The following is a 17,117-nucleotide window of genomic DNA, read 5'->3' on the forward strand; positions in this document are numbered from 1 at the left end:
AATCATGAATGAATAATCATGAATTTTGATGTAAACTACTACTGGGAATAGCTGTTAGAATCATGAAGGAATAATCATGAATTTTGATGTAAACTACTGAGAAGATATGATGCTGACCAAATGGAATTATGGAAGGGCAATGCACATCCTGTCGTGTTCTTTTGCCTAATACTGCACATCTGCAGCAATGCTAGATTAAACACATAGAATTACTGATTATTTTGATGCTTTTTTTTATTTCGATGAAAAATATTGCACCTACGTGTGCAAATATCAGCATTAAATGACAAGTTCGTCGCGAAGTCACGAAGAGAATTTTCGAAACGGAAGCTCCTAATTCACTCCAACTTTTTTTTCTTTGGAAATGCACATTAATGCTATCATAACATCGTTACACTGGTGCAGTATCATCCCATCCACGTCCCACCTGTGACAAAAGAGGAAACCACTAAACTTTTACAAAGCAAAGTTGACAATTGAGTATAGCCGAAACCACGAGCCAAACTAGCAGTGTCATCTTCACATTTTTAATTGATGACACTGTTGACTTTTAAATATATTTAATCGTTCATCTTATTTAAAAAAAACATATAACTATCATTTATTTTATTATGAGTTGTTTTATCACTAAAAATTTCTTACTAATATTTATGTCTTACGTATTTATATGAAATTTTTAAATAAGATAAATGATTAAACATATATTAAAAATTAATGGCATCACCTATCAATAGACGTATGCAGCAGTAATATGGAGGGCAATACCATCCGGGTAGGCAAAGTGGTGGCTAAAGACGGAGCACTCAACTGCTGCTTGCACAGCACCTGTCGCTTCATGCATGAATGTTCTGGCGTTGACGCCTCTTCTGAAATGCTGAGTCAAGAGCATTGCCATATCTCCCGGTCGAAAATGCCCGTGCGCCATCAACACATTTAAACACACACGCATGGTTTAATTTGTTTCTGATAGCATATGTGCAGTGCAGCGCAGGTTCGTTCCACGTCCCTCTACATCCTGGGTCGACGGTCACTCTATTCTCCAACTGTGCTCAATTTAACTAGTACTTATTGTGAGTACTGTGCATCTCTAATGTAATGAAAAGATATGTGCAAGAGCGACGAATTCTAGACTGAATAAAGTATGCAGGAAGCATTTTCATTGCGGTGTTTATTTTTTCCTTTTTATAGAGATAATTACAGATAATCCATAACTTCACACGACAAGAATCATGCACATTATTCTGGTCCTCGTAACAATCATATACGCTAAAACGTACTAATCGAATTTGCAAGCTGTGATGTTCTGGAATGGACTGGAATGGATGAATTTTGTAGTAGAAGATACGATAGGAGCTAATTAAGTCGTTTTAGCGGACAGGGAGTCGGCGATGCCATTTGCAAGGCAATACGCTACGGACTGTATGGTGATCATGGGGTTGACGCCCACCGCGGTGGGCAGCACGCTGCCGTCGCACACGTACAGCCGCTCCGCCTCCCAGCTCTCGCCGCGGGCGTCGACGGCGCCGTCGCCCGCCGTGGCGCCCATCCGGCAGCTGCCCATGTGGTGCGCCGAGCAGAAGAGGCCCCACGTCTCGCTCCTCGACTGCGGCCCGCGCACCACGGTGACGCCGTCGAGGAACTCCTCCAGCGCCTCCTCGGTCAGCCCCTCGCACCGCAGCCGCTGCCCGTCGCTCCGGTGCGTGCCCACCTCCGCCGCGCCCGCCGCGACGAGGACCCGCAGCGCGCGCCGCAAGCCGTCGCGGATGTCCTCCCTGTCCGCCGCGTCGAGGCGGTACGCGACACGCCGCTCGCCGTGCACCGTCCCCGACCCGCGGTCCCTGACCAGGGAGAAGATGTGCACCGTCCGGGCGAACCGGAGCATCCGCTCCTTCGAGTCTCGCCCGGACAGCCAGGGCATCTGCGTCCCCGTGGCGGCCACGGCCATCATCGGCGTCTCGAGGATGGCACGGTGCGGCGCGCCGGCGCCGGAGGTCTCCACCTTGTGCATCGACGTGATGATGCCGCCCTCGTACGCCTTCCCCTTCAGGTCCGGCATCGTGTCCGGGAAGTAGCCCCACGCCAGGGCGGTCGGGTGGAGGTGGAGGTTCTTGCCGATGTGCGGGTTGGTGAGCCCGCTCCGCTGCAGCAGCACGGGCGTGAGGAGCGAGCCGGCCGCCGACACGGTCACCTTGGCGCGCACCTCCAGCGTCTTCGTGATCGCCGGGTTGGTGCTCCTGGCCACCACGCCGACGCACCGCCTGCCCCTCGCCCCGCCGCGTTCCAGCACCAGCTTCTCCGCCTTGCACCCCGTCAGGATCACCGCGCCGCGGCCCACCGCGTCGACCAGCCACGTCGTGTCCGTGCCGCGCTTGTCCCCGGTGCGGCAGCCGAAACCGCAGCTGCCGCAGTAGTGTCCCTCCGACGAGTTCCTCGCCACCGCGTCGACCTTGTAGCCCAGCTTCTCGCACCCCTTGCGGAGGACCTTGTTCTGGAGCCCTTCCTCCGTACACCCCGACGTCACGCCGAGCCGCTCGAACACCTTGTCCATGGCGGCGGCGTAGTCGGGGGTGGCGAACAGCGGGAGCCCGTGCGCGGCCGCCCACTCCCTGCGCACGAACTCGGGCGTCTTGAGGCAGGCCGACCAGTTCACCGCCGAGCCGCCGCCGACCGTGGAGCCGGCCAGGAGCAGCCCGCCGCCGTTCATCGTGGTGACGAACCCACCGGACTCGTAGAGCTGGTTGATCGACGGGCCCTCGAAGGACGTGTAGTCCCGCGACGTGAAGTAGTTGCCCTTCTCGATGACCACCACCTTGTGGCCGGCCCCGGCGAGCACCGCGGCCGCCACGCCCCCGCCGCAGCCGGAGCCGACGATGGCGACGTCGCACTCCACCCGGCACACGTTGCGCGCCGCGTCATCGGTCACCGCGAGGCCTTTCTCCGCGAGGGACGACGGGAGGGACGCGTCCGTGAGGTTGATGGTCTCGACCACGCCGTCGTCGAGTGGCCGCTTCGTCGCCTCGGTGTGCTCCTCCGCCGGCGGTTCGTCGGTCGGCGGGCTGTACCCGATCGCTCGCCAGTGCGGGTTCTCTGAGCTCTCGTCAATCTGCAGGAAGGTCAGGTTTGTTACATTTTTCTTTAGTACTCCTTTGTTTCATTTGATAATTCGTTTGACTTATCTGATATACTAATTATTTTTAAGTTTAACTAAGTTTATAAAAAATAGTAACATGTACTGTATAACACAAATTAATTTTTTAAATTTAACATTAAATATATTTAATATAATATTTGTTTTATATTCAAAATGTTAAACGATTTATAGTAAGAAACGAAGGGAGTAATACAGTATTGGACGTCGTTTGAAATGTGATATTGATTACTGTATAAGTTTATTTTCAAATATCTGTAGCTGGCACTATCAGAGAGGACATGCACATCGACGTCGTTTGGGGGAAAAAAAACTACTACTGTCGCTGTCCCTGTGTGTTGCCTGACTCAGCAGAAAGTTTGGTCTGGGCATCAAGGCGCATTCACCTGTTCAGATTCAGCTTTAACGATTATGCAATTCCTAAATTCGTTGTGTGCACATGATCCACACTGAACTTGTGGTCTTGTGGACACCAACCGCCACCTCATCATCACTGCAGCTTTGGCAATGGTATAGTACAAGGTTAATCATGCAGCGAGAGAAGGACAAGGCTCATTCTAGAAGCTCAGACTTGGTGCACGGCTGCACGTTGCGCTCGCGCCAAAAGATCTGCAGCTCCAATGTCATGTGTGTGTGCCAGTGCCACGCTCGCTGGCGCACGGGCACGGTAGCTGCCATCATTGACATCATACCGGCATACCGCGATGCGCCGCATGCGGAGGCGCTATGGCCTGCGCCAAGACGAGGCGCTGCGCGTCCAAAACATGCGGCTCTAATGGATAGTAGTACTCCCTCCATTTTAAAAATATAAATATTTTTAAACTTTAATACGATGTTCGAAATACTATTTGGAACAATAATATCTATAAAAATAAGATGTATTAAATAAGAAGAGTTACATATTATAATAGTTTAATAATAAACCTAGTAACATCAATATTACATGATTGGTTTTTTTAATTTTTTAATATTAATAATTAAAGTTGAAAATAGATGACTTGTCACTATGATAAAAATACTTATATATTGGGGGAGTGGGAGTTATTTTTTTTACCTAACTCTACCATTTATTTTTGGGGCGAGGACAACCCTACTTTTCTTTATAGTACTACTCCATCGCATCACTATCTTTATACTAGTACCTGACCTGAGCCTAGCATTTAAACTAGTGTATTATAAGTCGCACATTGGTACGACTATGGCTGTGTTTATGTTTAGTTCAGCGCAAAGTTTAAATTTTAATTGAAATTGAAGATGATGTGACTGAAAAGTTGTGTGTATATGACAGGTTGATGTGATGGAAAAGGACTGAAGTTTGGATCTAAACTTTGGATCTAAACAAAGCCTATAATCTCCTCTCTATTTTTTTTCTCTCTACTCTCTTATCTCTTTCACACGTTTTAGAGTTTGTTTACAACCTGCTAGTGTATACTTGCTCCAGTGATGTAATAATACACACATCACAGTACAGTACTTAGGTTATTATGTTCATGTACGTAAGTAAATTCCTAGTTGCACCTTTTATATTCATGTTGTGCCACTTTTGTGAATCGATTTTGCTATCATCTCTCGTGTGATTTTTTTTGCTGTCATTTGACACTTTTTTTGGCCTCCATACAACCACTTACATGTAAAATATACATTTGTCGACAAATTTTTTCCCAAAAAATTGACAGATGTAATTACAGTACAATCGTAGTGTAATTACACTGTAACTTATATGTAATTACACTGTAACTTACATGTAACTACAGTGTAACTTATATGTAAGTTTCACATAATTTTGAATCGTTAGATCTATTACAAGATTTGTTTTGGTGAGGAAGAAAACAAATCATATCACACACATATGTGAAAGGATTTGTTCCCACGACCCCCATTTTACCGAAATAACATGTTACGGAGAGATTTTTGAAAGTTACATACAAGTTACACTATAGTTACAGCGTAATTACACTACGATTGTACTGTAATTACATCTGTCAAATTTTTGGGGAAAAATTTGTCGACAAATATATAGCAAAATCGATATATATTTGTATTTTCTTTAAAATATAAAATTACAGTCCTATATAACTAAATTTATATTTTATAAATTAGGTTGATATAACATGTAAGTGCACTGTAATTTAGATAAAAATAATGTGTAATTAAATATGTATTTGTTATATTCTTTTGTAGTTCGTTGCATGTAAATCTAAGGGTAAAAAAAATCTAGGTGATTTTTTTTTTAGAAATCACCTGACAAATACATAAACAGTCCCCACAACGCTTAGTCCGTCCCTCACGGGCGTACGTACGTGCATCCGTCGAGAGAAAAATCACCGCGCGCACGTGCGTGGCGCGGGCAAAACGCGAGAAAAAAAAATCTAACGTGAATGAACTCGCAGCTGATCGATCAGCGGTGTACGAGAGGCCATGAGAGGAGGAGGAGGAGGAGTGGTTACCCAGGAGTAGAAGACGTAGAGGCAGAAGACCTTGACGACGAGGAAGAAGGCGCGCAGCGGCGGGAGCACGGTCACCCTGCTCCACCGCCCGAGCGCCTCCTCCCGCCGCTCCACCGGCATCTCCGCGAACGTGAGCACGAACGGCCACCTCCCCCACGACACGCACCGCCCCCCGCACAGCGCCAGCGTCCCCAGCCGCGTCCCCAGCAGCCACAGCACCGCCCGCACCAGCGCCAGCGCCTCCCGGAGGCACATCCTCGTCATCAGCTCCGCCACCTGCACCATCGCCGGCCGAGGCTTCACTCTCGCTACAGGTAGCTAAGCAAAAGCAAGCTTGTTAAGCGCGTAGGCCGAGTTGTAGTACCAACCTCGTCGGGGACGGGCGGGTCGGCGGCGGAGGCGAGGAGGAAGTCCCTGACGGCCTTGGCGTCGGACGCACCGGCGCCGCCATAGCGTCCGCCTCCGGCGTCGTCGTCGTCGTCGTCGCGGGTGTCCGGCGGGAGCGAGGGCGCCAGCGCGCCGCACAGGGCGGCGAGCGCGACCATCTGGGAGGCGGAGAAGCCGTGGGTGTAACGCCGCCCGGCCTGCTTCCCCGCGCCGCCTCCCCTCAGGAGAGGGTGGCCCTGCCGCCGCCGCTGCTGGCTCTTCTCCTCTCCCATGGCGTCTCTGCCCGCCGTCCGGCAGTCGATCGGCACCACCGGCAGCAGCTACCAGCTAGCAGTGAGTCGTCGTCTTCGATGGAGCTTGGAGACTAGGTGAGGTGGTGCTACGCCCGAGGATTAATAGGATGGACGGGGACTCTCGAGTGCTAACGCCGAGCGGGTCAACGAAAGCTGATTCTACCTTCCCTGTCCCGGTCTGTAGAGCGAGTCCCGACATATAGGATTCTAGATAGAGTTTTTTTTTGTTTTTTAATCTTTGCTTAATTATCTGTTGTGATACGCATCAGACATTCAGCATCAGGATGCAGTTTTTTCTATTAAACTTAGACGATAAAAATAAAAAGAGCAGATATGTTTTTGTAATCTTTTGGTTTATCTGGAGTGATACGCGTCAGGATCTGGACGCAGTTACAGTTAATTCTAGACGATAAAATAATCAGAGCGTGATTTTGTTATTAATCCCTTGGTACACTGAAACCTACTAGAAGGGCGGCGCCTTTGCCGTCCACTAGTAGCTCACTGCTCAACGGCTCACCGCACCGTCGCGGCGTCGCCTATGCCCGCGCGCGCGCGCGGTGGGTTTCAGTTAAGGTACTTGCCGTGCCGTGCCGCGCCGCGACACGGCGTGTCCTAGCGCCGCGCGCGCGCGCGCGCTGGTGAATGCACGCCTGCACGGACGGCTCAAAACGGTCACGGGGGGCAAGCAAGCAAACACCGTGGTGGTGGATGCCGAGGTAGCGTGCGCTTCGGTTTGGGGGGCAGTTTTGCGGTGGAACCGTGTGCGCCTGGTTGCGTCTTTCCGCCTTGCAAAGTAACACTGGCGGTGTTTAGATTCAAAATTTCTCCGTCAAACTTCTAACTTTTTCGTCACATCAAATGTTTGGACACATATGAAGAGCACTAAATGTGAAACAAAAACTAGTTGCACAGTTTGCACGCAAATTGCAAAACAAATCTTTTGAGCCTAATTACGCCATGATTTGATAATGTGATGCTACAATAAACATTTGCTAACAATGGATCAATTAGGCTTAATAGATTCGTCTCGCAGTTTACAGGCAGAATCTGTAATTTATTTAATATTATTATACGTTTAGTACTTTAAACGTGTGTCAGTAATAAAAAAATTTTTTGCACACGAACTAAACACAGCGACTGCTGCCAAAGATGGAGTAATACTAGTAGTACTTTTTAGTTTTTTTATAGAACTGGTGGGGGTAAATAAATGAAAAGCTGCTGGTAAGTGAAAAGCTCAAGTTACTCATGGATAGAAGGAATACTCCACATGTTACACCCTCTGTCTTAAAATATAATATATTTAGATAGACTCTGTTTAGATTTATGGTTCTATAAAGCGTCTAATCTATCCAAAATCCCTTATATTTAAGGGAGGAAGTAGTTATTCAAAGTTAGAGGATAGCCATGCAGATGATCTGTTTAATTTCCTTGAGAATTGGGATCAGTTGCAACAGGAAAAACACAGGCTGGGTTGCAACAAGAAAAACAAACACAGGCTGTGTTGCACCAAGAGATAAAAACAGTGTGTGTGTTCTGGATCTGGCTCTTACCGATCGAGCTACTTCTGGTATACTGCGGTTAGCCGGTTAGTTGTCTCCGTTTGGTTGCTGGATCTTCCTGATCTTGCTATACGGCAGTTGCTAGTAGTATATCCTTATTCCTGTTGTCCTGGCTGTGAGGTTTGTTTAATCACTCTGTAGATCAGTGCCAGGAATATCAAGCCCCACCCCACGTCTGCAACGTGGAGGAATCTTGCTTGCACCAGAATCACGAGTTCACAACGGATGGCGGAAGAGTAGGTGGTGATCAATGCATTTCTTTTTAATCACGCCGAACATACGCTTAAGACGTGAACACATCAAGCGACGATGAATGATGATGTGGTTGTTGTACCTTATATTGTGGGATTTGTCAGACTAATGATATGGGTACTTGTTTGCATGGTCATATGAGAGTGAGTTGATGTGCGTCAGGATTCTGTAGCCCTGCCAAGTGATATGTTGCTCTCGTGCTCCAAGTTGGATTCAAAGTTTAGATTTTGGTTAAAATTGAAGATGATGTGATTGAAAAGTTGTGTGTATGACAGATTGATGTGATGGAAAAGGACTGAAGTTTGGATCCAAACTTTGGATCTAAACACAGCCTAATCAAACAAAAAGCCAATTGTACTCTGAATTACTCCATCCATCCCTTAATATATTTTTTTTTATTTTTTTGCTTGCACTATTTGACCATTCGTTTTATTAAAAAAAATTAGAATTATTATTTATTTTATTTGTGACTTGTTTTATTATCCAAAGTATTTTAAACACAACTTTTTGTTTTCTATAATTGCATAATTTTTTTAATAACACGAGTGGTCAAAACCTCTAATATTAAGAGACGGAGGGAGTATGTACAAGTTCTATCGTTTGACCATGTGCCGGGTTCAACAAAAGATTTCAACCACACCATTGTAGAGAATGACCAATTTTGCATTCACCAGCCTAACCTTGCATCATGACAGGCATAGCCCACTTGCGTGTGAGGGTGCCATGCACGCTGTACGTTCATCTTCGAAGTTGATTTTTTGAATTCATTTGATCATTCATCTTTTCTATAAATATTTGCGTAAATAGACAAACATACTAGACATGGTTAAAATACTTTTTTACGACATATTTAGTGGTGTTTTTGCCACTTTACTTAATAACTAAATAATTGAACAAACATTGTTAATTAGTTACGGTGGGAGGGCGCCTCTAGGCGGCCACCGCTCCTCCCGCCGCTGCAGCGGAGGGGCCGATCCGACCTCGGCCGTCGCCACTGCTGCCCTCAGCCGTCGCCACGCTATCAATCCGCGGCCGTCGCAGCCGCCGCCACCGCCGCCGGAGGGAGAAGAGAGGCGGCGGAGGAGGGAGCCTCCGCCGTTGGATCCGCCCGCCGCCGCCGGATCCGCCCGCGGCTGCCGCCGACGCTGCCACCGCCGCCGGAGGAAGGCGAGAGGGGGCGGAGGGAGCCGCCACCGCTGGATCGACCGACGCATTAGGTGGCGGCGGGGAGGATGGCGAGGCGGCGCAGCTCCGGAGCCCTTCCTCCCGCCGGATCTAGCGGTGGGAGGGCGCCTCTGGGCGGCCACCGCTCCTCCCGCCGCTGCAGCGGAGGGGCCGATCCGACCTCGGCCGTCGCCACTGCTGCCCTCAGCCGTCGCCACGCTATCAATCCGCGGCCGTCGCAGCCGCCGCCACCGCCGCCGGAGGGAGAAGAGAGGCGGCGGAGGAGGGAGCCTCCGCCGTTGGATCCGCCCGCCGCCGCCGGATCCGCCCGCGGCTGCCGCCGACGCTGCCACTGCCGCCGGAGGAAGGCGAGAGGGGGCGGAGGGAGCCGCCACCGCTGGATCGACCGACGCATTAGGTGGCGGCGGGGAGGATGGCGAGGCGGCGCAGCTCCGGAGCCCTTCCTCCCGCCGGATCTAGCGGTGGGAGGGCGCCTCTGGGCGGCCACCGCTCCTCCCGCCGCTGCCGCAGAGGGGCGGACGCGGCCATCACCTCCGATACCGCCTCCCGCTGCTGCTGGGCCTCACCGTCTCCACCTGCCGCCGCCACCCGTCGCCCGCTGCCTCCCCTCTTGCGCCGCCGCCTGCCGCCTCGGCTCCGAGAAAGAGGAGAGCGAGAGAGAAGACCGAGAGGAGGAGGGCGCCGTCAGCCGGGTGGAGGGCGCCGTGCGAGGGGGAGGGGAAGCGGCGCACTGGTGAGGGGAGAGGGGAGGGCGTCGCTGGTTGCGATGGCAGTAGAGAGAACACCGAGAAAGAGGAAAATGAAGGGAGGAGAGAGAGGATAAGGGAAGTCGGGAAAAACGAGAAGATGAGGAGACGGAAGGATCGAGGCGCCGCTTGCTCCGCTCGCTCTCCGCTTGCTCTCTCGGGGATAAGGATTAGATCTGACGGGCCTTTTTTTTAAAAAAAAATGAGCACTCTGTATTTGAATAAAAAAACAGCACAAGTATACCATATAACCGGCACATATAGAGATTTATAGGGTTGGTTTTAATTTTTGTTTGGTTTTAAGTCTAATGGGCCTTTCTTTTACAACTTTTTTTTATGTAAGGAATATATTTTTTTAAAGGGCTCATAACATAAAAACTAAATCCTAACGATCTAATATTTTTATATTTATTATAATTTTAGTTTACCCGTTGCAACACACGTAACACGAGCATCTATTTATTAAAAATGTTTAAATAATAAAATTTTCTTGACCTGTCCTTGTTCGCTCTTTTTTTTTATTTTTTTATTTTTTCCCCTCACCGTCTAATCTTCTTTCATTTTTTTTAATGTCTACTTATTAATATTTGACCTCAAATACAATTTGTAAATAAAAAACAATACTCACTCTCACAAAATTAATAAGATTGATTTTTACGATTTGTTGAAGTCCACATATTTTTCTCAGGTAACAATACACATGTATATTCCCACAATTGCAAAGTGGGTATAGTTTAACCGGATAAGTTTCTTGTGGTGGAACCAGTCAATCTTGATTTAAATCTTTGATTTGACATGGGTGCTTGAGACGTTCGTGGTAAATAATTTTTTTAGCAGATTAGTTGTCTAAACCAAACAACACTTTTTGTCACTGTACACACTCCGTGATCACCCGGTGCAACGCACGGGCACTTTTGCTAGTAAAAAAAAAAATCAAAAAAACGCGTCGTCCGCTGCTCTCGTCCTCTCCTCGCCAGTAGCCACGCCGCCTCCACCCCACGAAAGCCCGAGAAGACGCCGCCGCCTCCTCCTCTGTCGAAACATGAATTCGGCAATAATAAAATGGGGTAGCGCACGAGACCTAAAAGTGGATGGATGTGGAGACAAAGGATTTAGACAGGTTCAGGCCCTCTCAATGAGAGGTAATACCCTACTCCTGTTTGGGGATTTGAATCCGCCGGGTGTGTATTGATCTGACGATCTAGTTGTCTCATGCCCCTAGAGGGGCTCCCTGCCCTCCTTATATAGGACGGGGGGCAGGATTACAAGATAGAAACCTTAACCAATACGGTATCGGTTTCCTAAATCTACTTTACAATCTTATCAAACCAGGACTTTAGGCCGTTTCATAATATACAGGGAAACGTAATACCCAAGTCATGATCTGTTACATATTTTATATATATAAGTTATCCCCTATAACTAGTCGGATAACCATGCCGTGTGGGTATGGGGTACCCATAATCTCCACAGTAGCCCCTGAGACCTTCACAGTCGGAAAGATAATCTTCTCTCGAACTAGATTACTCCAAAGCCGAGTGCTTCAATCATCTTCGCCATGATCTCCCGAGTGCTTTTTCCAAAACAGAAGACTGTGGAGGGCTGAAAAAATAAAGTCAGGTGCATCGACTAGATGCACCGAGTGGTTTCGATAATTGTAGTCAACCAAGCGACTTAATATTAATATGTAGCATATGCGGTGTGAATCCCTGAATAATATGATCCAAGTGATATACCGACTGCTTTGTAAAATATGATGAGTGTAACCTAAAGTTGGCTACATCATTGAAAATTCACATAGCAAAACAGCTATAAAGAAGCTTGTATGTTGTGAATAAAGAAATTTCCAAAGTATTGAGCATACGCCATGCGCACACTGCTTTAACAGATGTGCTTAAGTCCCTAGAAGACACATGGTTCCACCACACCTGGAAATATATGGCATATGTGGTATAAAATCCGAGTAAATAAACTCATAAAGGATTTACCAACCGCCTGAAAAATGACCACAATATATAATCAGCCTAAGCCATAATATTGGTCAATAAAAATGCACACTTACGTGGCAAAAAGCAATGATATTGTATCCAATCAATTGCTTAAAAACCCAAACAGCACCATGACTATATAAAAAAGTCAGCGGGCCAGCTATATAAAGCTTTACTGTTTGACACCTTTTAAGATGCATTGTACCAACTCCTAAAAAGTCGAATAACTGCGGTATAAAAGGATTTTAAGGTATTGGGCACTTGATCACGCGCACTTTGGCCTAAGCGAAAAGTGCCTAAGTCCCTAAAAGAACGTGACAGGCCACACCTGAAAATATGGGCTGCAGACATATTAGGCCTAGGCCAAAAAATATGCCTTCGACACCCTTTAAAGGATGACGCATGTAACATGCTTCCGAGTAATAAATCTTCCGGGTAATATAGACCAAGTGTAGCTCATATGAATAGCTTCTGATCTGAATGATTATCCCTTATGGGATACTCCAAAATAGGTGTAACAATTGAATCCCGACTGGCGCAAGTATTCGGTTGATAGCCCTTACGGGGAATAATAATTGGTCCAGTCTTTGAGCATAGAAAATAGACTCATGACTATGAATCCATGTGGAATGTATCCGGAACAAGTCCAAATTGGAGATATAATCCTCACGCTTGAGTTGATGAGCCCCTGAGCATATAGCTTGTCCTTCTGTCATAGTCAAAATTGTCTATTGGCAATAGCTGACGCAGTCGGCATGGAGATGAAATGACCAACATGAAGACGAAATTGCTCATCAGAAGTAACGGAAGATGTCAGTGGTAGTAAAGATGCCACCAATCAAATGTAATGAAGTTGCATAACCATGGAGGCGAAGAAACCAGTCGGCAACAGTCAGGTCAGCTAGCAGTGAAGATGTAGGCGTCCAACAACAACGAAAGAACAGTCGGTGGTGACAAAAGCAAACCGACGATGAAGACGTAGACGCGCATCAACGGTGATGGCGAAATCCACCAATCATGAAGATGAAGAAAATAATCGGCGGCGACAAACGCATCCGACGGTAATGATGATTAGCGGCAACAGAGATAGCCGACTATGATGACGAAGTTTCTCATCAACGGCAGCAGAGTAGGCTATGTTGATGAGGCTTGACAAGATGTTGATGAAGATGACGATGTCGGTGATCCAGTCAATAGCGATGTAGCAGCCGATGATAACGATGAGATCCTCTATCGGCAGTTGCGTAGTAGGCCAACCGTGAAGACAAATAATTGGAGGAGAGTTGATGTTGTTGCCCAACTCGTCTAAACCGAAATATTTGAAGTTGTTGAAGTAGAATGTCTGCTCCGAATCAAAGATGAAGATAATGACTCCTGGAGTTGACTCGTTGGTTGATGAATTGATTTCTTCAGCTTGACATAAAATTTGTCAAATTTTGAGCCTTATATTTGTGTAGCCCCCGACTCTTTGGTTAGTTGGGAAACAACTGAACATAGAGTCGAGAATTATAGCTTCTTGTCGTCGAGTAGTCATTGCTTGATTGAAGATATGTGTTGAAGATGTCCAAGTAGAAATCCTGAATATTGGAGAGCCACTTGTTGTAGTAAAATAACATGGCATTGCATGCCGAGATGTCGAGGTTCACAAAGACGTCGTGGTTGGTGAAGTAGTAAAACTTGCGAAGTAGCAACAATAGAGTTTCCCGGTGCCGAAGATAATAAAGATGAAGTCGCCCCACCATGATGACAAAGTTGTATTGCCGTAATGAAGTGAACACAAGTCGGCGGCAACAGAAGCAAACCGGTAGTGAAGACGCGCAGTTGTGAAGATAAAAGCACCAGTCGGCGGCGGCATAATCAGTCGGCGACGGAAGATGATGATGTCCATCAGTAGTGGTAGCTGTATAAACCAGACGTAGAGGTAAGGGCACTAGTCAGCAACAGACGAGACGACCGGCGATTAAGATGTAGATGCCCAACAACGGCGGCATAATAAGCCAGCCGTGCATGCGGAAACTCCAGTCGGCGACGGACGAGGCGGCCGGTCGGTGAAGACGTAGACGCCCAACAACGGCGGCATAATAGGCCAGCGTGCAGGCGGAAACACCAGTCGGCGGCGATGGAGGCAGGCCGGTGGTGGGGTCGTAGACGCCCAACAACGACGGCATAATAGGCCAGCCGTGCAGACGGAGATACCAGTCGGCGGCGGCGAAGGCAAGCCGGTCGGTGAAGACGTAGACGCCCATCAACGGTGGCATAATAGGCCAGCGTGCAGGCGGAAACACCAGTCGGCGGCGATGGAGGCAGGCCGGTGGTGGAGTCGTAGACGCCCAACAACGACGGCATAATAGGCCAGCCGTGCAGACGGAGACACCAGTCGGCGGCGGCGCAGGCAAGCCGGTCGGTGAAGACGTAGACGCCCATCAACGGTGGCATAATAGGCCAGCGTGCAGGCGGAAACACCAGTCGGCGGCGGACGAGGCGGCCGGTCGGTGAAGACGTAGACGCCCAACAACGGTGGCATAATAGGCCAGCGTGCAGGCGGAAACACTAGTCGGCGGCGGACAAGGCGGCCAGTCGGTGAAGAGGTAGACGCCCAACAACAGCGGCATAATAGGCCAGCCGTGCAGACGGAGATACCAGTCGGCGGCGGCGAAGGCAAGCCGGTCGGTGAAGACGTAGACGCCCATCAACGGTGGCATAATAGGCCAGCGTGCAGGCGGAAACACCAGTCGGCGGCGATGGAGGCAGGCCGGTGGTGGAGTCGTAGACGCCCAACAACGACGGCATAATAGGCCAGCCATGCAGACGGAGATACCAGTCGGCGGCGGCGAAGGCAAGCCGGTCGGTGAAGAGGTAGACGCCCAACAACAGCGGCATAATAGGCCAGCCGTGTAGGCGGTGACACCAGTCGGCGGCGGCGAAAGCAAACCGGCGGTGAAAATGTAGACGCCTGACAACGGTGTTGTGACCAACCAACCGTATAGGCGAAGACACCAGTCGGCGGCGACGACGGCGAGCCGGTGGTGATGTTCTGACTGATCCATTCCTGGAGCATAAGAGATAAGCTTAAAGCCATGAATCCCTTTTATGCATATCTGGATTTGGATCCTGCAGAACAAACATATAGGATGAGTAGTTTCTGATGTAAATATAATACTCGAGAAAAATTCAAGCAGTTTAAAATATTTATAAATATGTATTTCTCCTCTTGTCAATTTTGATTTCCCCGAGCAGATGACTCTGTACGTTTAAACACTCTGTCCGACTAGTCATAACCATCAAGCACCGGGAGTCGGCCTAGGCACTTCCCAAACATGCATATGAGTGACATGAGTTCGTCATTAATGGAACAAAGTTTCACGGATCAGAATTTACTACTCGGGTACTTTTGCAATTATTAAGAGCAGAAAATAAATTTATCTCATCTCTATGCTTTAGATTTATTCCGAATAATACTTAGCACCTTGCGTTACTCGGTCCATCCAACGAGCCCCCGGGTGCTAGGAATCGGCCCAAAGGCAACGATCCATTGGCAAACCAAACGGAAAGCATAGGAAGATAGAACTCCATAACTCGATAGGTACTTTTGTACTCAGATTATGTCGCAAGCAATCAAGATAAATATTATGAAAAATATGATATAACATCTGTAGCCCCCGACTCACTACTCAATGGAAGACCAATTGGTGTAGTGAGGCAGAGGGAAAGGAAAAATATCATATAAAGAATAAAATAAATGATGACTTAGCTTTGTAATATTCCCCTTGGTGATGGCAGAAGTGGCCAATGTGGGAACAAAGTCGTCCATCAATAACAATGAAGACACCAGTCGGCGGCGACGAAGGCGGTCGACGGTGAAAGCGAAGACGCCCAACAGCGGCGGCATAATAGGCCAGCCGTGTAGGCGGAGGCACCAGTCGGCGGCGACGGAGGCAGGCCGGCGGTGAAGATGACGATGCCCATCAACGGTGGTGTGACCAACCGACCGTATAGGCGGGGACACCAGTCGGCGGCGACGGAGGCAGGCCGGTGGTGAAGTCGTAGACGCCCAACAGCGGCGGCATAATAGGCCAGCCGTGTAGGCGGAGGCACTAGTCGGCGGCGACGGAGGCAGGCCGGCGGTGAAGATGACGATGCCCATCAACGGTGGTGTGACCAACCGACCGTATAGGCGGGGACACCAGTCGGCGGCGACGGAGGCAGGCCGATGGTGAAGTCGTAGACGCCCAACAGCGGCGGCATAATAGGCCAGCCGTGTAGGCGGAGGCATGGACGCCCATGAACGGTGGTGTGACCAACCAACCGTATAGGCGAGGACACCAGTCGGCGGCGACGGAGGCAGGCCGGCGGTGAAGTCGTAGACGCCCAACAGCAGCGGCATAATAGGCTAGCCGTGTAGGCAGAAACACCAGTCGGCGGCGGCGAAGGCAAGCCGGTCGGTGAAGACGTGGACGCCCATGAACGGTGGTGTGACCAACCAACCGTATAGGCGAGGACACCAGTCGGCGGCGACGGAGGCAGGCCGGCGGTGAAGTCGTAGACGCCCAACAGCAGCGGCATAATAGGCCAGCCGTGTAGGCGGAGGCATGGACGCCCATGAACGGTGGTGTGACCAACCAACCGTATAGGCGAGGACACCAGTCGGCGGCGACGGAGGCAGGCCGGCGGTGAAGTCGTAGACACCCAACAGCGGCGGTATAATAGGCCAGCCGTGCAGGCGGAGGCACCACTCGGCGGCGACGGAGGCAGGCCGGTGGTGAAGTCGTAGACGCCCAACAGCGGCGGCATAATAGGCCAGCCGTGTAGGCGGAGGCACCACTCGGCGGCAACGGAGGCGGGCCGGCGGTGAAGTCGTAGACGCCCAACAGCGGCGGCATAATAGGCCAGCCGTGTAGGCGGAGGCACCACTCGGCGGCGACGGAGGTAGGCCGGCGGTGAAGTCGTAGATGCCCAACAGCGGCGGCATAATGGGCCAGCCGTGTAGGCGGAGGCACCAGTCGGCGGCGACGGAGGCAGGCCGGCGGTGAAGTCGTAGACGCCCAACAGCGGCGGCATAATAGGCCAGCCGTGTAGGCGGTGGCACCACTCGGCGGCAACGGAGGCAGGCCG

General features: G+C 49.5%; 1 protein-coding gene across 1 annotated transcript; it reads right to left on the reverse strand.

The window, feature by feature from the left end:
• Positions 1-1,131: 1,131 nt before the first annotated feature.
• Positions 1,132-6,445, reverse strand: LOC4330017 (long-chain-alcohol oxidase FAO2). Its single transcript, XM_015767104.2, has 3 exons — positions 5,964-6,445; positions 5,596-5,871; positions 1,132-3,103 (listed from the first exon to the last, which is right to left on the reverse strand). The coding sequence occupies exons 1-3, from the start codon at positions 6,252-6,254 to the stop codon at positions 1,358-1,360; spliced, it is 2,313 nt and encodes a 770-aa protein (XP_015622590.1). The 5' UTR covers positions 6,255-6,445; the 3' UTR covers positions 1,132-1,357.
• Between the last annotated feature and the right edge of the window lie 10,672 nt (positions 6,446-17,117).

The sequence above is a fragment of the Oryza sativa genome, chromosome 2 (genome assembly GCF_034140825.1).
Source record: "Oryza sativa Japonica Group chromosome 2, ASM3414082v1".
Classification (NCBI taxonomy): domain Eukaryota; kingdom Viridiplantae; phylum Streptophyta; class Magnoliopsida; order Poales; family Poaceae; genus Oryza; species Oryza sativa.

Coding starts and splice junctions, on each gene's coding strand:
- LOC4330017 (XM_015767104.2), bottom strand. CDS start 6,254: ATGGGAGAGGAGAAGAGCCAGCAGCGGCGGCGGCAGGGCCACCCTCTC. Junction 5,872..5,963: donor ACCCGCCCGTCCCCGACGAG/GTTGGTACTACA, acceptor GCGATGGTGCAG/GTGGCGGAGCTGATGACGAG. Junction 3,104..5,595: donor TCTACGTCTTCTACTCCTGG/GTAACCACTCCT, acceptor ACCTTCCTGCAG/ATTGACGAGAGCTCAGAGAA.